The sequence below is a fragment of the Scyliorhinus torazame genome, chromosome 1 (assembly GCF_047496885.1).
Source record: "Scyliorhinus torazame isolate Kashiwa2021f chromosome 1, sScyTor2.1, whole genome shotgun sequence".
In the NCBI taxonomy this organism is placed as follows: Eukaryota; Metazoa; Chordata; class Chondrichthyes; order Carcharhiniformes; family Scyliorhinidae; genus Scyliorhinus; species Scyliorhinus torazame.
Window position 1 is genome coordinate 41,830,354 of NC_092707.1, and position 24,190 is coordinate 41,854,543.

The window sequence follows — 24,190 nt, forward strand, 5'->3', positions numbered from 1 at the left end:
TTTGGGGATGTTGATGTGGGGTATTTGATTTGAGGATGTTGATTGGGGTGTTTGATTTGAGGATGTTGATGTGGGGTATTTGATTTGGGGATGTTGATATGGGGTATTTGATTTGGGGATGTTGATGTGGGGTATTTGATTGAGGATGTTGATGGGTATTTGAGGATGTTGATGTGGGGTATTTGATTTGAGGATGTTGATGTGGGGTGTTTGATTTGAGGATGTTGATGTGGGGTATTTGATTGGGGATGTGATGTTGGGTATTTGAGGATGTTGATGTGGGGTATTTGATTTGAGGATGTTGATGTGGGGTGTTTGATTTGAGGATGTTGATGTGGGGTATTTGATTGAGGATGTTGATGTGGGGTATTTGATTTGAGGATGTTGATGTGGGGTATTTGATTGAGGATGTTGATGGGTATTTGAGGATGTTGATGTGGGGTATTTGATTTGAGGATGTTGATGTGGGGTATTTGATTTGGGGATGTTAATGTGGGGTATTTGATTTGAGGATGTTGATGTGGGGTATTTGATTGGGGATGTGATGTCGGGTATTTGATTGGGGATGTGGATGGGTATTTGAGGATGTTGATGTGGGGTATTTGAATTGAGGATGTTGATATGGGGTATTTGATTTGGGGATGTTGATGTGGGGTATTTGATTGGGGATGTTGATGTGGGGTATTTGATTGAGGATGTTGATGTGGGGTATTTGATTGAGGATGTTGATATGGAGTATTTGATTGGGGATGTTGATGTGGGGTATTTGAGGATGTTGATGTGGGGTATTTGAGGATGTTGATGTGGGGTATTTGATTGGGGATGTTGATGTGGGGTATTTGAGAATGTTGATTATTTGATCGGGGATGTTGATGTGGGGTATTTGATCGGGGATGTTGATGTGGGGTATTTGATCGGGGATGTTAATGTGGGGTATTTGATCGGGGATGTTAATGTGGGGTATTTGATCGGGGATGTTAATGTGGGGTATTTGATCGGGGATGTTAATGTGGGGTATTTGATCGGGGATGTTAATGTGGGGTATTTGATCGGGGATGTTAATGTGGGGTATTTGATTGTGGCTGTGGCTCGAAGTGGATATTTGATTAACTCGGGGATGTGTGTTTGGTGGGGTGGTTGGTGGGGGGGGGGGGGGGGGGGGAGAGCTGTGCATTTGTAACACGGGTTCCCGCAGCCATATCCGTTACATCGCAGAGCTCTGGAAGGGAGGACGGATCCTGGTGCCAAAGGGGAAAAGTATGTGGAACAACATGGCGAACTTTTAATAAACGGAGGAAGGATCGGAGAGAGAGAATCCGGTGAGTGGGGGGAGCCCGCCTGGCTGAGGCCACCCCGAGCAGCCTTTGTGGGGAGTGGATGGCGATATTGGCCGGTGCTGGGACCGGTCAGTGAGCCGACAGCGAGCCCGGGCCACACAACAGGCGACAGCAGCAGCACCATGGAAGCAGAGAGCAAGAGAGAGAAGGTGAGAAATGCCTCTGTCCTCTTTCCCCCAAACTCTCTCCTCAACTAATTATTGGGTGTTTCCAGGAGCTAAATCTACCTCCTTTACCCCCCCTCACCCCCTTTTTGAATTCTAAGAGATGTTGACAGAGGGGTGGGGCGATGGAATCTCAACTTTTGTCCCAAGTTTTAACTTTCCGAAGTGTGGTTAATGTACTTTTTTTTTTCATTTTATTTTTTTGGAAAAGGAAAGAATTAGCCTCGATTCTGCATCAATATTTGTTTCACGGGATTTAAAATTAACCGCATCTGAAGGCTCATTGAATCTCCGGTTAATCTGTAAACCGCAGATTTATTTCTCTTCCAGAACCAAGTTCTTTCTCTCTGCCCTCTTTTTGCTGTAACCGGGCTGGAGGGAGTATGGGGCCTGTGAAGAGTGCAGGATTCCTGCCATCGCCCATCTAACAAATGCCCAACTCATTCAGCGACTGAAACCATTAGATGTGCCTGGTAACTGACCCCTGTCTCCCCCAGTCTGCGCGGCCCCCCCGCCCCCAGTCCCCCATATGTGGTACAGTGAAGAAAATTTGGTGGGGTAGGCTTTCTTTCTAACGGTTCCTTTTTTAAAGACAGGAATGTTGTTCGTTTTCAAAAGTGAAAGGGGAAATAAAACCCCAAATAATCAAATCCTGGCATTTCAAATCCACCTTTACTCCCAATGGAGCGTTATAGTTTATTACTCTGCACTTCACACATGTAAAGCCACCCCCCCCCCCCCCTCCTCTGAACTTGCTATATTTTTACAAAGCAGTGACCAAAGGAGCAAGGAAAAACAAGGGTGGCCCAACCAATCCAAAGGCCTCACTTGTACTGATTTCTCTGCTTCAAACATTTATGCACTCAGCCTCCGATTTATGACCATCACTTGGTCATCAAGGGTACCTCTGCAATCTACTGTCTGCCTTTAAAAAATATATATTTTGCTTTAACTTCATGTTTGTTTATTTATTTGTGATGGTTAGTGGTGGCGGAAGATGCTCAATGTGGTTAAAACATGATGGTATTCTAAATTAAAGGATTAAGTTGATGTGGACTGTTGCTAGCTGTGGGGTGAGAGGGTGCAGGTTCGTACCTTTTACTGTGCTCCATCTGAGCTCTACTCTTGTGGGCAGGTAAACATGGACTGCAGGCCATGCAACAAGTGGGGGAGATTGGAGCATAGCCCAAATCCTGCTGCACCTCATGACTTCCATTATGAGGGCTAGGTAACTGGTGCTCCATAGTAAATGATGTTGGGGGTGGGCTGGCTGGGGAAAACATAGGGATAGTTTTAGTTTGAAGGAGAAAATTACCAATAAGAAAAATGATGCAATCACCACATGATTACAGGAAATAACTGAGCTATCATGTGTTATACATAAAAAAAAATCATCTTACCCAGATGTTGAGGATCGTGGAAAAATAAAACAAATCTTTGCATCAGTTGGAATTAATGTCTAACCAGATGAAGCATGTAATCTGTTTAAAGGCCGGATTTGTAACTTGTGCACTTTCTTAAATGTTGGACTCCAACCTGATTCTCAAAATTCCCCCACCTCACCCGTAGTATATTTTGATTGTCACCCGCAGGCAGACCCCCAGTCAAGAGTCCTGCCATTTGCTATGGTTGTGTTTTAAAGCTGTGTTTCTGACCTTTCGCAGGTCAGCCAAATCGTTTGACTATACTGGACATTGTGTAAAGAAATCACCATGTGTAATGAAACAAGGACCCACTGCAGAATGTCTCTGACAAATGTTACCAGAAGAATTATTTAGCATTTTGGCACTGATGCATTTCATGAAAACCTAATTAAACCAATATAATTTAGTAAAAGCATATAATTTAATGTCTTGGTGATGCCCTTAACCATCACTTCAAATTACTTCTACCGTCAGTGGCAGACATGTAAGTAACTATTAGTTTATCGTGTTTTATAGCTCAACATACGCTCACCAGACTAAGTTTGTAAACTGAGTACTATTCACTGTCCAAGTAGCACAATACAGAAATGTTGGCCTTTTTGATTAAACTTGGCTTTTTTAAATGCCATTCCTTCTTCCAACAGAGAGAGTTGGGCACGAGACCGGTTTTCCGGTCTCCGTTCCGAAGAAGCTGGTGTGAGGGCAGATTTCTTGAGGCAGAAACTTTCCATGCCAGTCATTGATGGTGAAACGTACTCCAATTATCTCCCAGCCTTGTGTGGGCACAATGTGCAAGGGTACCAGGAAACCTGAACCAATTTAAAAGCTTGTGCATATTGAAATTGCACAATTGAGAATTTGAATGCAGATATGGGGCGGCACGCTAGCGCAGTGGTTAGCACTGCTGCCTCACAGCAGCAGGGTCCCGGGTTCAATTCCGGCCTCGGGTGACTGTCTGTGTGGAGTTTGCACATTCTCCCCGTGTCTGCGTGGGATTCCTCTGGGTGCTCCGGTTTCCTCCCACGTTCCACATCAGGTTACATGGATTGGCCATGCTAAGTTGCCCCTTAGTGCCCAAAAGGTTAGGTGGGGTTACGGGGACAGGGTGGAGGCGTGGGGCTTAAGTAGGGTGCTCTTTCAAGGGCCGGTGCAGATTCAATGGGTCAAATGTTCTCCTTATTGTATGTATACATGTATATGTCTCCTAAATGTATTGTATAAAAATGAGAAGAGAGAACGTATTATAGACTGAATTGCAACTGAGGGTTTCAGGTGATATTTACTGTTAGCTCCTGCTGGGATTTCACAAGTTTATTAATAAAACAACTGCATATTTTTTGTGCCCAATTTAAGTCACTTTTTAAAAATATATATTATTTTATTCTCATTTCTCACTTTATACAATACAAAATAACAAGAAAGAATAAACACATGACATACAGAAAAAAAAACATAAAATAACCCCTCACAAAGCATAACCTGCCCCAAAATATAACCCCCCTCCCCCTTTAACAATTAACGGTGACCAATTCCATGAAATGAACAATAAAAGGCTGCCACCTCCGATCGAACCCCTCGATTGCCCCCCTCACAGTGTACTTTACTTTCTTGAGGTATAGGAACTCCATCAAATCCACCAGCCACACTAAGGCACCAGGTGGAGATGGAGCGATGTCCACCCCAGTAGTACTCGCCTCTGGGTAATCAGCGAGGCGAAGCCAAAACATCAGCCCTTGTGCCTGTGAGTCTGACACCCCAAATATGACCACTAAAGGACAGGGCTCCAGCTCAATCCTCAGAATTGCCAACGTGGTGCTAAAGAAGGAGACCCAAAAACGAGATTGGGACAAAACCAGAACATGTGCACATGATTAGCTGGACCTCCTGAACAGCACTCGCACCTGTCCTCCACCCCTGCAAAGAAATGTCTGACTCTGGACTTGGTCAGGTGCACCTAAAAACTACCTTGGATCAAACCAAGTCTCGTGCACGAGACATGGAGTTCACCCTGCAGAGGGCCACCCTCCACACCTCATCATCTAATATGGGCCCCAACTCCTCCTCCCACCTAACCTCAACCTCCTCCACTGACACTGAATCATCCATCAAAATCTGTCCATAAATACTGGAAGTACTCTCCTCTTCCGAGCTCGCAATCAAAAGAACCCTCTCCATCAGCAATGTTGGTAGAGCCACGGGGAATGTTGGGGGAAATCCCTTCAGCAAAGTTGCGAACTTGTAGATATCTGAGTAACCCAAGAGCCCAAACTTTTCCTTCAATTCTTCTAGACTGGCAAAACGTCCCAGTAGGAACAAATTATCGACTCTTCCCAGCCCCTTCCCTGAATGTAGCATCTAATCTTGCTGGCTCGACAGATGGGAGCCAACTTCGACACTGACCCCAATTTAAAATGTAGGCGAAATTGACTCCATATCTTCAAAGTAGAAAAACCACTGGATTTGACAATTACTTTGTCAGTGAGAACGGGAGCAAAGTGGTCACTAATGCTCCTGGTCCAGACTCCCGACATGACCTCTATTCTATCTGCACCCATGTATCTCCCTGATCACTACACCAACCCAACACCTTCTCTGCATTTGCTTCCCTGTAATAAAATATCAGGTTCGACAACGCCAGGCCCCTGACTGTCTATCCCTTTGAAGAACTTCCCTACCAATCAATTTGAGTCACTTTTTTGTTTCAACTTTCCAGCTGATTTTCAGCTTTTGCAGTAAACAGAATTTGACATTCCTTGAAGGATCTTAAACTCATGTGATATTACGGTTTTCCGAGAGATATGTTATTTTTGGCTGAATGGAGCAATTTCTTTTGTTTTACTTTTATGCAAAGAGAAAATTTTATAAATGACAAGCTTCCTTTTTCAATTGAGACAATTGAGGTTAAATTTCTGCTGCCTTGCTTCAGGCATCAGAATGATATCTGTCCCCTCCCCCATCCTGCCACTTGTGATATGAAGTCCATTTGTTTAGCACTTGTATCTTTCAGACAGTGGTCAGTGATGTGTTTTGATTTGAGTTGAACCTGTTTATCAGTTTGATTGGCAGCGTGTGATGTCAGCAGCAGACAAGAGGATCACAAACCTGATGTCCTTGGATGCCACTTGCTGTAGCCACTCTTTCCTGACGTCTTTGAGTCAAAGTTCAAATTTTGACCTTTTAACAGTGGGGTGAGCTGGGAGAGAAGAAAGCTCCAGCCGTACAGTTTTTAATTTTACATTATTGGGAATTATATGGCATTTTATCACATCAAAGTATTTTACATAATTAAATGCAGTGACTGTTTATGTGGGCAACTTCTTCACCATGCAAACAGCATGACAATGTACAGGGCTGTATGTGCAATCAGACTTCACCACTAACGTCTTTTTGATTGTCTGTGTTCCGGGATTCCAAATGTGTTTGGAGTTAATTTCCCAGTTAAATGGGTGAAGGTGCCCCTGTTCTGGGTGGTCTGTGATTGCCTTTGCTGCAGCTTCTCACATTTTCAATTTTTGGAAGCGGTGAAGAAATCATTGGTGGGTGGGATTTAGATGATTGTATACTTCCTTTAACACTCTCTCTTTTGCTCCATGTTGGCATGCAATATTTTGAGGATTGCTCTTTCTCTGCAGTTTGTAGGGAAGTCACAGATTGCAAACTGAAATTTTCAACTGTTTAATTGATCGGCAATTTTGCCTGTAGGACCATCAATTGAACGAGAAGGGAATTCCAATCGGAGAACTCCAGACTCCATATTTAACTAAACGCATTATTTTTCATTTTCACCATTGGCACAGAGGCAGGACTTATCTAATGTTTAGTTGTGGGCTGGTTTCTTTCCTCTAGCAGCTATGTGATCCCTTGCTCAGTGATTGCTTCATTTGTAACATGGCTCGACCTCGAGGACCAATTGTTTTTGTGGTTGTTATGTTATCATTACCTTGGCGAGAGAAGATTTCTAATTAAGATGGAAACCAGATACTACTTCTGTATGATCTGCCTTACAATTTTTAAACTGGCAATAACATAACCCCCTCAGTGTTAGCAATGTGTCACTCCTGATCTGATCCATGGCTGCAATTATATAGAGCCTTGGTGAGACCATCCTGGAGTTTTGGTCATTTTACCTAGAAAAGGTATACTTGCCATAAAGCGAGTGTAACAAAGATTCACTAAATTAACACTTTGGGATGGAGGTATTGTCCTATGAGGAGTGATTAAGTTGACTGGGCATTTATTCTCTGGGATTTAGAAGAATGAGAGGTGACTTCATTCAAACATAGAACATTTCTTACAGGGCTTAGCGGGATAGATGCAGGAAGGATACATTCCCAGGCTGGGAAGTAATGGACTGAGATGAGGGGGAATTTCTTCACTTGGAGAGTGGTGAATCTTTGGAGTACTCTATCCCAGCGGGCTGTGGAGGTTCAGGCATTGAGTATGTTGAAGAGTTACAGAAAAGGATTCAGGATCGTGCAGAAAAATGGTGTTGAAGTAGGAGATCAGATGTAATCTCATTGAATGGTGGGGTAGGCTCATAGGACTGAATGGCCTACACTTTTTTTGTTTTTATGTTGTGCTTTTGAGGTTTATAAGCATGTACATCTCTATGAATCTTCTAATTGATGCCAACTCAACATCCATCAGAGTTGAGTAATTAAAGAGAATTGATGAATCAGCGTACCTATTTTAGGAGTGGATACAACATAAAGACTGGTCCCATCTGCAACAAATTAGTTAATGTCAGCTGGGGTTGTCATCGGGGTCAATGATATGCCTTAGCACCTTTTGGTAGGGAAAATTGACCAGAGTTCCTGATGACTATTTCCTACTGGAAGTCTGCATGTATGATCACTATTGAATTAGGTGCACATTTCTCAGCCTGCCGGGGGCACTTGGATTCATTCTGCTCAATCATGATCCAATTTCCTCCAATGACTCTTCATTCTAACTCTACCTAGTCACCCAACTCTCAATATTCAAACCTTTTGGGCCTTTGTGTATCTCTGCTCTGTTGGCACATTATTCTAGATGTTTTCAGGATTACTTTGTATTCCACCACCTCCCTCCAATCTGGCCTGACCTTGTCTATCCTTTGTTGTTAATCATCAGAAGATTTATCCCATTTTCAATTAATTTGTCTCTCACCAGCTCTTCCTCCTCTACTTGAGACCAAGGGCATGTCACCAAATTGCAAAACCTCTCTGGCGTTGGACTACAACAGCAATTTGCATTTATAAAGTGCCTTTAATATAATAGAATGTTCCAATGCACGAAACAGAAGCCCTATCAAACAAAATTTGACATCAATCCATTTTAAGATGGTTAAAGTAAACGTCGTCCGAGAACCATAGGCTGATCTCTCCTTACAGCTAATGTGTCATTTTAACCTGAGGGCCACCACACCTCAGGCGAGGGGGACCTAAAGCTTGGTCAGAGGTTAGGTTTCAATAATCAGCTTAAACGGGAGAGAGTAAACTCTTGGGCCCAAAGTGAGGCAACTGGTGACCCAACCGCCAATAGTGGAGTGATTAAAATTGGACATGCGTAAGAGGCCAGGATTGGAGGAGGGCAGAGATCTTGGACGATTGTAGGGGAGAATGAGGTTATAGAAATAGGGAGGACTAAGGCACGGGGAGAAATTTGAAAACCAAGATATGAATTTTAAAATGGAGTATCAGAAGCTACACAATCTGTCCCATATTAGTACTGGTGGATTGTAATTCTTTGATACGACACTGACCCACGTTCCTTATTTCAGCACTGCTGAAATTAAGAGCTCACCCAGGTGCAAGGGGAATTGACCGTCAAGCCTGCAGAACAATCAGCGATGGCCCTGATTACATAACCACCTTTTAATGTTGCAGCAATGCTTAAAGTCTGTCATTGTGCCCTTAATAAAATTAGCAAGGGTCAATGATGGAGCGAGTGTTCTAACTTGGATGTTAACTTTCTTCCAAAATATGTCCCAAATGGCTAGCAATTAAAGCTGTATAGCCATGCAAATGATCAGCAAAATCTGAATGAAGGAGAAAGTATTGAAATAATCTGGATTTGTGTGAAAAGGGAGTGTGATGTGATACTTTTTGACAGGTTTATTACAGAGAAGGGGAGGTGGAAAGAAGCCAAGAGGAGCAGGAGTGGGGGGGAGGTGGTGAAAACGACAGGAGAGAAAGAGGCGACAGAGGGGGGAGGCTGCAGGCCACCCCATCTCCTTCAATAGGTAGAAATTCTGGTTTTATCAGAAAATAGTAAATGAGTCATAGAGCCTCGAACGCGTCTGTGTTTCTATGGTAATTAAGTGGAAGGACATCCTGCAGTGCTGTGCTAATTGAAGGGTATATATTATTAAACCTAGTGAGAAAATAAATGCTGGGATCACTCTTGCGAAAGGATAGTATTCAGCTTCTATTAAAATCATTCTAACTAATTTGCCAGTAATTTATTAAGTATTCCATGCTTAATTATGACAAGAAGCTCAAATGCTGTAAGAAAAATGACAATGAAATCCCACTTATCAAGTTGCAAAGATCTCAGGATTGTTTTGGCTTTTCTGTCTTGCACATCCAGGCTGGATATTTCATTTTTGTTTCTATTTCTCTGTCGGGTACGCCTGTTCTGCCGTTTAACTGAGATCTGCTCTCTAACTGAGATCTGCTCTCTAACTGAGATCTGCTCTCTAACTGAGACCTGCTCTCTAACTGAGACCTGCTCTCTAACTGAGACCTGCTCTCTAACTGAGACCTGCTCTCTAACTGAGACCTGCTCTCTAACTGAGACCTGCTCTCTAACTGAGACCTGCTCTCTAACTGAGACCTGCTCTCTAACTGAGACCTGCTCTCTAACTGAGACCTGCTCTCTAACTGAGACCTGCTCTCTAACTGAGACCTGCTCTCTAACTGAGACCTGCTCTCTAACTGAGACCTGCTCTCTAACTGAGACCTGCTCTCTAACTGAGACCTGCTCTCTAACTGAGACCTGCTCTCTAACTGAGACCTGCTCTCTAACTGAGACCTGCTCTCTAACTGAGACCTGCTCTCCAACTGAGAGCACCGCTGCCTTTGGTCTACATGGGCAAGGCTTGTCACCTTGTTTCATAGAATCATAGAATTTTCAGTGCAGAAGGAGGCCATTCGACCAATTTGAGTCTGCAATGGCCCTTGGAAAGAGCACCCCACTTAAGCCCACACCTTCACCCCATCCCCATAGCCCAGTAACCCCACCAAACCTTTTTGGACACTAAGGATAATTTAGCATGGCCAATCCACCCAACCTGCACATCTTTGGACTGTGGGAGGAAACCGGAGCACCCGGAGGAAACCCACACAGACACAGGGCGAACGTGCAGATTCCACAAGCTGCAAATCGACCCTGGAGCTGTGAAGCAACAGTGCTAACCATTTGACCAAGCAGTTTAAAAAAAAAAAAAAAGTAGCTACCCAGTGTTAGAACATAGAAAAATACAGTACAGAACAGGCCCTTCGGCCCACTGTTGTGCCGAACCTTTGTCCTAGATTAATCATAGATTATCATAGCATTTACAGTACAGAAGGAGGCCATTTGGCCCATCGAGTCTGCACCGGCTCTTGGAAAGAGCACCCTACCCAAGGTCAACACCTCCCCCCTATCCCCAAAACCCAGCAACCCTACCCAACACTAAGGGCAATTTTGGACACGGCAATTTATCATGGCCAAACCACCTAACCTGCACATCTTTGTGCTGTGGGAGGAAACCGGAGCACCCGGAGGAAACCCATGCACACACGGGGAGGATGTGCAGACTCCGCACAGTGACCCAAGCCGGAATCGAACCTGGGACCCTGGAGCTGTGAAGCAATTGTGCTATCCACAATGCTACCGTGCTGCCCTTAAGAACAATTAAATCAACACTATATCATTTTACCGTAATCCATGTACCTATCCAATAGCTGCTTGAAGGTCCCTAATGTTTCCGACTCAACTACTTCCACAGGCAGTGCATTCCATGCCCCCACTACTCTCTGGGTAAAGAACCTACCTCAAACATCCCCTGTATATCTTCCACCATTCACCTTAAATTTATGTCCCCTTGTAATGGTTTGTTCCACCCGGGGAAAAAGTCTCTGACTGTCTACTCTATCTATTCCCCTGATCATCTTATAAACCTCTATCAAGTCGCCCCTCATCCTTCTCCGTTCTAATGAGAAAAGGCCTAGCACCCTCAACCTTTCCTCGTAAGATTTACTCTCCATTCCAGGCAACATCCTGGTAAATCTCCTTTGCACCTTTTCCAAAACTTCCACATCCTTCCTAAAATGAGGCGACCAGAACTGTACACAGTGAAGCTGTCAGGAGAAGTGCATCTTTTGTGGGGCTTGAGATGAAGATCTTTAAACCATGTTTGATCCCCGTTGTGGGGGTCCATTTTTTTTTTTTAAACACCGAATCTGAGGCCCTGACTTTGCTGTCTTTCGGGGTCCTTTGCACGCCTCGGCGAGAGGTTGCAGCAGGCAGCTTTCCGCTCGTTTTCCAGTAAACCTGCCGTATCACTCCAGTCTGATACACTTAACTACAGCTTGTTTAATGTTTGGTTTGAGAAGAGATTCTAATATATATTCGTAACTGATTTGATTTATTGTCATGTGTACCGAGGTTCGATGCAAAGTACTGTTCTGCGTACAGTTCAGGCAAATCATTCTGTACAAGAAACATAATCTTTATTATTGTTGCAAGTAGGCTTACAGTAACACTGCAATACATAGGGCATACGATAAATTCACAATGTAAATATGTAGACATCGGATGAAGCATATGGAATGTAGTGCTGCTCAGTAGAGAAGATGCATGGAGAGATCAGTTCAGTCCATAAGAGGGTCATTCAGGAGTCTGGCAACAGCGGGAACAAAGCTGTTTTTGAATCTGTTAGTTTGTGTTCTCAGACTTGTGAAACTGTGGTTTTGTTTTCAGTGTGACCGCCCCAGTTCTCTGTACTAAAGGTATGTAACCTGCTGTCTCTGACAAGACTTTGAGTCCAATGACCTTGACAGACGTAATAGCAAGCCACAGCCATGGCTCAGGATGCTGCTGCTGTTCAGACTTTGTGATGAGCCAAGGACATGACATGACACCGACACTGCCTCTTTCAGTAGCTGACTACCAGATTTAAATTCATTGGCTGGATATTTCAGATACCAACAGGCTTTTAATGGCCACAAATTGTCCCTTGCAGAGCAGAAAGCAGCTGGTACTTGTTAGCAAAGTTGTTCCTGGGTGGGATACCAGAAATCAGTCTGGTGATCCCTAATATAAATAAGTGACTTCACAGAATTGTTACGGTGCAGAAGGAGGCCATTCGACCCATCGTGCTGTTATTAACTCTCCAAGTGAGCATCCCCTGCACATTGTTTCTGTTCAAATACTCATCCAATGCCTCGATTTAATAATCTTTATTGCCACAAGTAGGCTTACATTAACACTGCAATGAAGTTACTGTGGAAAAACCCCTAGTTGCCACATTCCCACGCCTGTTCGGGTACACGGAGGGAGAATGCAGAATGTCCAATTCACCTAACAGCACATCTTTTGGGATATGTGGGAGGAAACCGGAGCACCCGGAGGAAACCCACGCAGACACGGGGATAATGTGCAGATTCCGCACAGACAGTGACCTAAGTCGGGAATTGAACCTGGGACCCTGGCGTTGTGAAGCTACAGTGTGCCACCGTGCCGCTCACTGTATTGAACCTGCCTCCTCCAAACTTCCAGGCATTGCACTCCAGGCTCGAACCACTCGTTGGAAAAAAAATGTTTTCCTGTATCACATTTACTTCTTTTGTAAATCACCTTAAATCGATCTTGATCCTTTTACAAATGGGAACAGTTTCTCCCTATCTACTCTGTCCAGATTTTGAACATTTTACTCAGAGGGTAGTGGGTGCCTGGAACGCGCTGCCAGAGGAGGTGGTGGAAGCAGGGACGATAGTGACGTTTAAGGGGCAGCTTGACAAATGCATGAATAGGATGGGAATAGAGGGATACGGACCCCGGAAGTGTTGAAGATTTTAGTTTAGACGGGCAGCATACGGCGCAGGCTTGGAGGGCCGAAGGGCCTGTTCCTGCGCTGTACTTTTCTTTGTTTATTCTCTATCAAATCTCCTCTTGACCTCCTCTGCAAGAAGAGCAGTCCCAACCTCCCCATCTATCCTCCGAACTGCAGTTTCTCATCACTGAGACCCATCCTGTAAACCTCTTCGACATTCTTAGCAAGGATGGAATTTGGTCAAAGTTGCAGATGATACCAAACAGTTGATTCTGAGGAGGTCGCTCTGGAATTACATAATGCAAACATATGAACCAGGTACAGGACTAGGCCATTCAGCCCCTTGAGCCAGTTAAGATCAAGGGTGAATTGATTATGGCTTCACCCCTACTTTCCTGTGTACCCCAACAAACTTTCACCTCTTGTCAAATGAGAATTTATCAAACTCAGCCTTAAAGATATTCAATGACCTTGCTTCCACTGGGGTAGAGACTTCCACCCTCTGGATCCTCTGAGAGGATAAAATAAATCCCCTAACCTTGGTCTTAAATGGGAAAACCCTTTTTTAAAAAACTGCTTCCCCTAGTTCTAATTCCTCCCATAAAAGGAAACGTACTCTCAGCATCCACCTTGTCAAGTTCCCTCAGGGTCTTGTGTTTCAATGAGATCACCTCTCATTCTTCTACAGGCCCAACCAGTCCAGATTCCTCATGAGACCAGCTCTTCATCCCGGGAATCAGCCGTGTAAGCTTCAAATTCAATTACATCCTTTTCTTAGGTAAGGAGACCTAAAGGGATAGTGGCCCCAACAAAGGCCTGTAGCAGAACTTCCTCCTTTTCTGCACTCCATTCTCCTTGCAATAAGCAACAACATTCCGATTGCTTTTCTAATCACTTGCTGTACTTGTGCACTAAGATTTTGCGATCCATGTGCAAGGACACCCAGATACCTCTGCCACAGAGTTCTGCAATCTCTCTCGAAGTAATATACTGCGGTTCTTCTTCCTGCCAAAGTGGACAAGTTCACAAATACCCACATTATGCTCCATCTGCCAAATTTGTGCCACTCAATTAACCTGTCCACATGTCGTTGCAGGCTCCTTGTGTCTTCTTAACAGCTTGCTCTCCTATCTATGACCCTATCTTGGTGTCATCGGCAAATGTACATTCTGTTCCTTTCTCCAAAGCATTGATGTAGATTTGTAAGTAGCTGAGGACCCAGCCCTCATCTCTGTGCCGCTCCACTAATTCCAGCTTACCAACCCAAAAAGACCCATCTATCCCTACTCTCTGCTTCCTGTTAGCTAACCAATGTTTTATTCGTGCTAATGTTTTAGCACCTGCACCATGAGCTCTTATTTTGCATCATGACCTTTGATATGGCACCTTGTCAAATTCCATTTGAAATTTCCAATATTCCAAACCTGCAGCTTCCTCTTTATCCGTGCTCCTTGTTACTTCCTCAAGGAACTCTACTAAATGAGTCAACTACAATTTCCGTTCCACAAAACCAAGTTGTGCGCTGATCTACAAAACCTGCAATTGAGGGAATAATAGCAGAAATTTGACATGGGCAAATGTGAAATACTGAACATGAATCATCAGAATCTTGGAAAAAAGGGAAAGCTAAACAATGGATTCAAAAAAGCTGACGCACCTTCCAAAAAACGAACCATTCAGGAAGAAGTCGGTAACATCAACTGCTATGTGCTCAAATTGCCTTGGAAGAAACCTGGATAGGTAAAAACCTGAGGGAGGAGAGATTGGGATGGGGGTGGAGATATAATTGTTGAAGGCACAATGGCAAGAAGATGTTTTTCAAGTATCCACACCTTGGATGGGGCGGGGGCAGGGGGCTGGGCCGTGTTTCCCCGTCAAACGTGCAGTACTGTGACAAATTTAAAACTTTACATTCTTCACAATTGAATACTTTTTTTAAAATATAAAAAATATAGAAAAATAAGAGCTATTCCTGTACCAGCCTCCCCGAACAGGTGCCGGAATGTGGCGACTAGGGGCTTTTCACAGTGACTTCATTTGAAGCCTACTTGTGACAATAAGCGATTTTCATTTCATTTTTTCATATTTGGGTTTTCAGACCACATGAAGCGCAAACATTTTTTCTTGAAAAATTAATCAGACTGTCTCAGTCCATGCTTGACTCTTTCTCTTTTCCTTCCCCAGTTATGCTGGTATTTTCTTCATGCAACCGGTCTTTATTGGCACTTCTTTGTGCCCCCACGCTAGTGTATGCTGGCTTTCTTCCCCTATCCTCCCAACTCCTTGATGCCCCGAGGCTCTCCACCTAAAACCCACTCTGGGCTCCTATCTCAGTTCTGCTGGGCTCCTATCTCAGTTCTGCTGTAAGTGACTGGATCCGTCTGCAGATTATGTGCTTCATCCTCTAAGAATTCCCACTCAGAGTACATAATCACTTTAACTTACAACAAGAACAAGTTAGGAACCAAGTTAAGAGTGATGGTGAGTTAAGAAGTGAGTGGATAATACAGAGGCAGCACTGAGTGGAGAGCGACTTGGTTTTAGTCAGTGTGTGAGGACTTTTGAGTGGCACAGTAGAACAGTGAATTCCCAGTTGCTTCACAGCGCCAGGGTCCCAGGTTCGATTCCCGGCTTGGGTCACTGCCTATATGGAGTCTGCACGTTCTCCCCGTGTCTATGTGGGTTTCCTCCGGGTGCTCCGGTTTCCTCCCACAAGTCCCAAAAGACGCGCTGTTAGGTGAATTGGACATTCTAAATTCTCCCTCAGTGCACCCGAAAAGGCGCCAGTGTGGCAACTGGGGGATTTTCACAGTAACTTCACTGCAGTGTTAATGTAAGCCTACTTGTGACAGTAATAATAAAGACGAAGAGTGCGCTTCCAGAATACTACCAGAATGAAACATGGACAATTGGATGTACATAGGAAAGAAAATGGGCAAAGTACACCTTTAAGGAATGGTATAGGAAATGTTTGAGATAAAATTGAAAGTACTCTGGGGTCAGTGCAGATTTTATTTTATTTTTAAAAATATTTTTATTCTCCTTTTTCACATTTTCTCCCAAATTTACACCCACCAACAATAAACAATAATCAGCAACAAATATGTCAATCCCCATAACAATAACAAATATCCCATCCTCCCACCAACCTCCAAACCTCAGCCCACATGTTTAATAAACAAATTACAAAAAGGAGTCCGGGATTACCCATAGTCACCATTAAACACTCAACCTTCTCTCTTTTTAAAAAAAAAAAATTTTATTAAAGGTTTTCATTAAATATCAATAACAAAAAGAAAAAAAGGTTAAGTACAAAACACAATCTCGAAAAGCAACCCCGACTTAATACAACAGATATATACACCCCCTCAGACCCTTCAGTGTAAATAACAAAAACAATAATAAAGTAAACCCCCCCCCCCCCCGGAGGTGCTGCTGCCATTGACCAATGTCTACCGTGCTGCCAGGAAATCTAAGAACGGTTGCCACCGCCTAAAGAACCCTTGTACCGACCCTCTCAAGGCGAATTTCACCGTCTCCAATTTAATGAACCCTGCCATATCGTTGATCCAGGATTCCACGCTTGGGGGCCTCGCATCTTTCCACTGAAGAAGAATCCAACGGCGGGCTACCAGGGATGCAAAGGCCAGAATTCCGGCCTCTTTCGCCTCCTGCACTCCCGGCTCCTCTGCCACCCCAAATATTGCGAGCCCCCAGCTCGGTTTAACCCTGGATCCTACCACCCTCGACACCGTCCTCGCTACGCCCTTCCAAAATTCCTCCAGCGCTGGGCATGCCCAGAACATATGGGTGTGGTTTGCTGGGCTCCCTGAGCACCTAACTCACCTGTCCTCACCCCCCAAAAAACGGCTCATCCTTGTCCCGGTTATGTGTGCCCTGTGCAGCACCTGAAACTGTATGAGGCTGAGCCTCGCGCATGATGAGGAAGAGTTCACCCTCCCCAGGGCATCTGCCCACGTCCCTTCCTCAATTTCCTCTCCCAACTCCTTCTCCCACTTCCCTTTTACCTCTACCACCGAGGCCCCCTTCTCCTCCTGCATCACCTGGTAAGTATCCCAAATCTTTCCCACTCCCACCCACCCCCCCGAGAGCACCCTGTCCTGTACTGTGTGTGGCAGTAGCCGCGGGAATTCCACCACCTGCCATCTGGCAAAAGCCCTTACCTGTAAGTACCTGAAGGTGTTCCCCTGGGGGAACCCGTACTTCTCCTCCAGCTCGCGAACTTCCCGTCCATAAACAGGTCCCCCAACTTTCGTATTCCTGCAAACTTAACCTTCTCAGGAGTCAGGAATTCCAACAGGCCCCCCCCCCCCCCCCCCCCCCGCATCGCCAGGGCACAGGGTGGAGAGGCTGCTCTCCATCCCAACAGGATCCACCTTCGGGTGATCAACGAGGCGAAGGCTACGATATCTGCCTCCGCACCCGTTTCCAACCCTGGCTGGTCCGACACCCCGAATATGGCCTCCCGGGGACCCGGATCCAGTTTCACATGCACCACCTTCGAAATTACCTTAAAAACCTCCTTCCAGTAATCCTCTAGCTTTGGACAGGACCAAAACATGTGGACGTGATTAGCCCCCCCCCTCTACGACCTCTCCCAACTCTTCCTCCCACTTTGCTTTGATCCCTTCCAGTGGTGCCTTATCCTCTTTCAAAATAGCTCCGTACACTGCTGACACTAGCCCCTTCTCCAGTCCCCTTGTCGTCAGCACCTCCTCCAGCAATGTGGAGGCCGATTCCTCCGGGAAGCTCTGTATCTCCTTCCTGGCAAAATCTCGAACCTGCATGTATCTAAACATTTCTCCCTGCTCCAGCCCATACTTCGCTTCCAGCTCCTTCAACCCTGAAAACCGACCCCTAAGAAACAAGTCTTATTCCCCTTCTCTTCCCATTGCCGGTAATTTCCATCCCACCTCCCTGGCTCAAATCTGTGGTTTCCCCGAATCGGCATTTCCCTTGACCCTGCCCCCAACCTGAAGTGTTGGCGAAACTGCTTCCAGATTTTCAATGAACAGTGCAGATTTATTGTCCGACATGTCCATCTCTACCGAAGAGCAATCAACAAAGCAAATTATACTGATGTCAAGACAATAGAATGTCCAAAGTGTACATGCTCCATCTGTACAATGCTGTGGTCAGCCCAGTCAGAGTGTTTACAGGTTTGGCTACTGAGACACTAGTAGGGAGTTCAGGGAAGAGTGACAAAGTTAATCTCTAGTATTGGAGACCTGAGGAGTGGAAAAGGTTATTTTCAATTTTGGAATGAATTAACTGAGAGATGATACTACAGAAGTTTAGAAAATAGGAAATAATTTGAAAAAGACAAAGTGGAATGTTACTTCTAACTAAATTGTGATAGTTGATTGAGACCAAAATTGTGATAGTTGTTTTAAGGTGACATGAGTTCAAACTAATTAAAAGTAAATTTGAGACTGTTTAGTTCAAGTTATTTGAATATAAAAAATGGAGCGGCTGAAACAATAACTGGATTAATTTAAACATAGATGCTTCAGTGAGGGTCCTTTTAGATCGATGATCTAGTCGGAGTGAATTAATTCTTACTTGTGTTTATTGTGTGAAGTTTTGGTGCCAGATCGCTTGGTCTTTCCTCAGATTTTTGTTTCTTTTCAACATACTTTTTATGATGTTAAATTGCTTTCCTATTTCCGTATCTGAATGCCAAGGTTTCCATGATTTGAAACCATACTGCAAACATTCAGCCATTGCGCACTCCTGCTTAGTTTGGCAAATGTTAGCAATCTCTAAACTTGGGTGAAGAGCCAAGACACATTGTGCAGCCAGAAGACCACCAAGGTTGGAAGGAGTGAGTGAGAAGACTGGGCAAAATAGTAATTAGGTGATTGTTTTAAAAACCTGTAGATTCTACGAGGAACAAAAGAAAACTGCCGTCCTGGGTTTGAGCAAAAAACAATGTGATAAGTCTTGATTTTAGCACATGAGGAGCGAGAATTTGTGGGATGGTCGATTTGAAGCTTAGAAGGTTCAAAACAAAAGTTCAGAGCAGCATTGACCATGGAGTTCAGTGTGTGCTGCTTTGAGCCATTTGGTTTGTACATGGACATACATTAAAACTTCATTCCATTATAAACAGCGGTCTGATTTACCCCAGGAGTATGGTGATCACATGAAACATGCTAGCAGAAAACTAACACAATGCGACTATTGGGGGAAATAATTAAAATGTGCTGCTGCTACCGGATTTGCTTGCTAAGTTCTGCCTTTTTAAGGTACCAGCAGTATAGATTTAAACCCAGAGTGGCAGCATAAGGCAGCTGAAATTGCAGCATGGACAAAATGCAGATACAGCTGATGTTCCATTGATCTAGGCACTCCAGTTTGTGATTGTAATGCTCAATTAAATGTGGCAAATCCCTGAACTCCGAAGCACATCACTCGCTTTGCACCGAATGTTAATTGTCTTATTAAAGCAGCTGGTTCCCTCTCCCTCTGTGTTCGGAGTTGGAGAGGTCTTGTTCGGTTTCAAATATTTCCACAGCTTCACTGAGGAACTGAAATGAGTTGTCATACTCCGTTTCCTCTTAATTTATATTATTATTTTCACCACCATTATTCTGCCACTACATCCTTCAGACTCTCGCCCCCATAACTGCTTCATCTTGTAACCCCTCACATTTACTTCAAATATCACCTTTTTAAAAAAGCACCTCATTTTGAGCATGCTTTCAGTTTGCTCTGCTTAGTTTTCCAATTCATGGGTTGAAGTTCCTTTTACAAAGTGCTTTGGAACATTGTACTAAGAGAACAGATGCTATTTTTGTACATTTTACTGTTGAACTCTGTGTTTGCTATTCAGAGTTTGTCCAGTGTAAGCAGATGACTGTCAGTTATCTGATACAAATGAAGCAACTTACTTAGTTTTACAGAGTATTCCTTGTCCAGTAACAGGCCACATGAGCCTCTTCCACCCAGCTTCATCGGCATATCCTTCTATTCCTTTGTCCCTCATGCATTTATTTATCTTTCCCGAAGTATAGCAATGCTAATGTAGTTGATAAAATTGGGAAAAATTTGTAATTGGGAGGAAAGGATTATCAGTGGATGAGACTTTTACTGTTTTCTGATTTGAGAGTCCAAGGGGAAGTGGTTGATGAATTACCCAGGTACGGGATATTCCAGTCTTGGATGAATGTCAACCTTTTAGAGACATCATAGTTGTGGGGAAATAATGGATTTGGTGTGAAAGAGAAACTCTATTTCTTAGAAGTAGTTTTGACGAAGGATTATTGTGGGATTTGAGCTCCAAAGTGAGAGTGAAATCCTAAATGTTAGTGGAGGAAGAAATACTGAAGTTAGGACTATTTTAAACCAGCTATCAGGAGCAAGGTCAGCACAGTATTGGGCTAAGTTTTGTCTTGAGTGGCAAGAAATATCAAGACTCTCCAGGTGTGCACAACAGTCGTGATGTCAGCCAATGACATTGAAATATTCTCTCAGACAGCAAACCAGGAACTTTAAAGTATTTTATCTTCCACTTTTAAATTGCAGTTTTCAGATAATAAAATAAAAAAACATATTTTAGCTTTTAAAACAATCACAATAATTTTTTTAAAACCATAATGGATAAATGCAGCATTCCAAAACTATTAAATTAGTCTTTCAAAGATAGTGAGTGTATTTAGCTGTTTTACAGTGGGACCGATAGTTTAAAAGTGGAAATATTCGCTATTTCATTGATTGCTTTGATATTGGAACCTAGGTGAATGATCTCAGGAGCGCACCCTTGGGAGGAATGTAGAAACAATGACAGCAGCCTCTGGATTTCTGTGTTGTTCTGCGCATATGTTGACTTCAAAAGTTGCTGTCAGCTTCACTGTGGGAATAATGGTGAGCGCTGACAGGTTTGTGTTTAAACAGTAAAGTTTGGACCAGTATTTCACCTGGAATAGTTGGTCCAAGAGTGCATCAATCCTTTGGTTTCCATGTTCCTGAAAATAAGATATTTCACATTGTAAAAATAACAATTAGGGTTAGCTTTAAAATGAAGGTGTGTTTTAATTGCATTGAAGCAGTTAATTGCATGGGCAGCACGGTAGCACATTGGTTAGCACAGTTGCTTCACAGCTCCAGGGGTCCCAGGTTTGATTTCCAGCTTGGGTCACTGTCTGTGCGGAGTCTGCACGTTCTCCCCATGTCTGCGTGAATTTCCTCTGGGTGCTCCGGTTTCCTCCCACAGTCCAAAGATGTGCAGGTTCAGTGGATTGATAAATTGCCCTTAGTGTCCAAAAAGGTCAGGTGGGGTTACTGGGTTACGGGCATAGGTTGGAGGCGTGGGCTTAAGTGGGGTGCTCTTTCCAAGAGAGAGCGAAGTATGGGGGGTGGGGTGGGGGGGGTTGCAGTGACACGATGGACACCACAATTATATTATCTGAAATAAAAGCAGAAGCTGCTGGAAATACCCAGCAGGTCAGTCAGCATCTGCAGAGAGAGAAACAGTTCACCTTTCAAGTCGATGACTTTTCATCAAAACGCTTCTCTGGCCAGACAATAGTCACTGATTCCTTTGGTTACGGATGTGGTAGGTCATTAAAACTGGCATTTACATGGGCAGTGATCTAGATTTCATAGAATTTGCAGTGCAGAAGGGGGCCATTCAGCATAACTGTTCCTCTTGACTTGCAGGAGGAGATTAACAGAAAAGGGAAAAATATTTTTGCATCTTTTAAGAAAGTTTAAACAAAAGCACCTCCCTTGCTTATCTTAAACTCAAATCTAACATCAAGAGCTCATTGTGAAAAGCCTGATTAGTGGGTGGGACTGCAGGTTTGGCAGGGCTTAACTTTTCTCAACACCCCCCCCCAAAACCCCGCCAACACTTTCATCCCTTTCTCTTGGCCCACACAATGATTCTGCCATTGTACTTGGCCCTGACTGGGATGAAGTGAGAAGCCAAGCATTGGATAGTGAATAAAAATGCTGGATCAATGTTTTAATTAATTAGGCAAGCTGAGCCATGCCTTGCAGGCAGCAAGGTTTGTATGAAAGCTTTCCTTGTCAGATTTCTGCAGTGTGACAAGTGCTCTTTGGTCAGTGCTGTCCTTGATGCTCAAAGCCTCAAATCTGATTAGTTCAAGTTTGGTCTGGACAGAAACCAACAGTAAAAGGAAGACCCTCTCGTGTCTCACAAAACAACATATGATCTGTCATTCAGCTCAATGTTAAAACAGGCGAAGGCCCACACAGACACACAGGCATGCCTCGAAAAGGCACTTGTACTTCACAGTTTTCATGAGCAACAGTTAACCTCTGCTAGTTCTTAGCAAGGACACTATTACAAGAAAGCGATAGATTTTGCTCTCCTGTTCTCTATCTGCAGGCTGTTGCTGCGTGGATGTTGAGTGAAGGTAGTTTGGGGATCAGTTCCACTGCTGACTAGCTGAACAACGCGCATACTCCCAGCTGATGCATGAAGGATGGAAGCAATGTGAAGTGTTGGATGCTGGCAGTTTGCTGATGTCCGTGACACTCTATCCCTGCTGTGCAGAAGGAGGCTATTTGACTCAACGACCCTCCGAAAGAGCACTCTACCCAGGCCCACCTCCATCCTTGTAACCCCTTGCATTCATTGTCATGATATGCAGACAGACACAGACAGGCAGCTAATGAACACAGAGAACAGGGCATGACCAATGAGCAGGCAGGACACTCAGGGGTGGTATCTCACTATAAAAGGCACAAGGTACTCACACTCCGCCTCTTTCCACTGATGAACATCTACAGCGTGAGTCAGGGTGTATGTACAGTAACACACCTCCAGCACGTGGCTAAGAGCTAGTCTGGTTCAGTCAGACAGAGTAACCACACTTAGGTTAGCAGAGAGTCGAACTCATAGAGCACTGTGCTAACTGTGCCACTGGTTCAATAAATCAGATTGAACTAACTTCAAGGTTCGGAGTATCTTTTGGTTAAAGCTGCATCCAGTTGCAGCCTGTGTTATCCCAGAGTACATAACACAAAATGCTACCAGGAGATTGCTTAATCTAGGTGGTTTACCTCAGTCCGTTCCGTGACGACCAGCGAATGTATCCCGGCACCATGGAGAAGATTCTGGCTGCTCACCACCTCAGGGCCTCCGGCAATCTCAGTGCCAACTGACAGACATTCAAGCAAAGGTTTCTGCTGTACATCGAAGCTTCAGACCTCGTGGGTGCGTCTGATGCAAGGAAGATCACGCTTCTCCTCTCAACAGCGGGTGATCAAGCCATCAAACTCTTCAACTCTTTTCACTTCACCGAAGGCCAGGACAAGGCAAAGTTTCAGACCATCCTGGACAAGTTTGACAGTCACTGTGAAGTGGACACCAATGAAATCTTTGAGCGCTACATATTCAAACAGCGTCTACAAGGTAAAGATGAATCTTCCAACTCCTCCTTAACTAACCTCCGCCTGTTCGTGCTGTCCTGCAACTTTGGTGATATTGCTGACTCCATGATCAGAGACCAAATTGTTTTTGGAGTTCACTCTGATCCTCTGAGAGCAGCTACTGAAAATCAAGCATATGACCCTGCCAGTCGCGATTGAAACATGCACAGTGCATGAGTACGCCAAAAATCGCTATGCCCAGTACAAATCGGCTGAAAATGAGAAACTTGCCTGCCACGAGGCAGCGTGTGCAGGCTATCTCCCGGATGCAGCGCCTCAGCATTGATGAAAGCGGCCCTTTCGCGTGCTTTTCACGGGGCCCCACGCATGTGCGATGCGAACGGGATAACGAAGCGGCCGACACCCGCACTGCACATGTGCGACGACGTGCGGAGTGTTAGGACGCCGACGTCATGACGGGCTCGAACTGCGGCAACGCCCACTTAAAGAAACACTGCCCTGCAAGAGGCAGGTGATGTTTAAGCTGCGGGAAGCCTGGACACTATGTAGCCTTGTGCAGGTCTGCACCACCAGTCAGGGGCCAGCGCTCCCAATTCCGACGACTGCGCGTTCAGAGTGTGCAACAACGATTACAGGATTCTGATCCTGGCAGCACAACGGATCCAGAGGACGAATGCCTGGACTCTGCCTACTGTGTGGGCATCATTACCAAATGTGAATATGCCACATCCAACTCGTCACAAATTCAGTCCATCCTCGCTGTGGATTCTGCGGACAAATAGCGTGCAGTGATGCAGGTCAACCACTGCTCCATCCAGTTTTAGCTGGACACAGGCGCTTCTGCCAACCTCCTCTCACAGGCAG

At 44.5% G+C, this 24,190-nt stretch overlaps 1 protein-coding gene across 5 annotated transcripts in view; it reads left to right on the forward strand.

The window, feature by feature from the left end:
* The first annotated feature begins 1,203 nt into the window (after positions 1–1,203).
* The window catches only part of ttc28 (tetratricopeptide repeat domain 28), a 1,212,158-nt gene continuing 1,189,171 nt past the window's right edge, over positions 1,204–24,190 (forward strand). For all 5 annotated transcript variants that reach the window (XM_072489716.1, XM_072489732.1, XM_072489724.1 and 2 more), the window contains exon 1: positions 1,204–1,486. In XM_072489716.1, the coding sequence (XP_072345817.1) occupies positions 1,460–1,486 (27 nt within the window). In that variant the 5' untranslated portion in view covers positions 1,204–1,459. The remainder of the gene's footprint in view (positions 1,487–24,190) is intronic.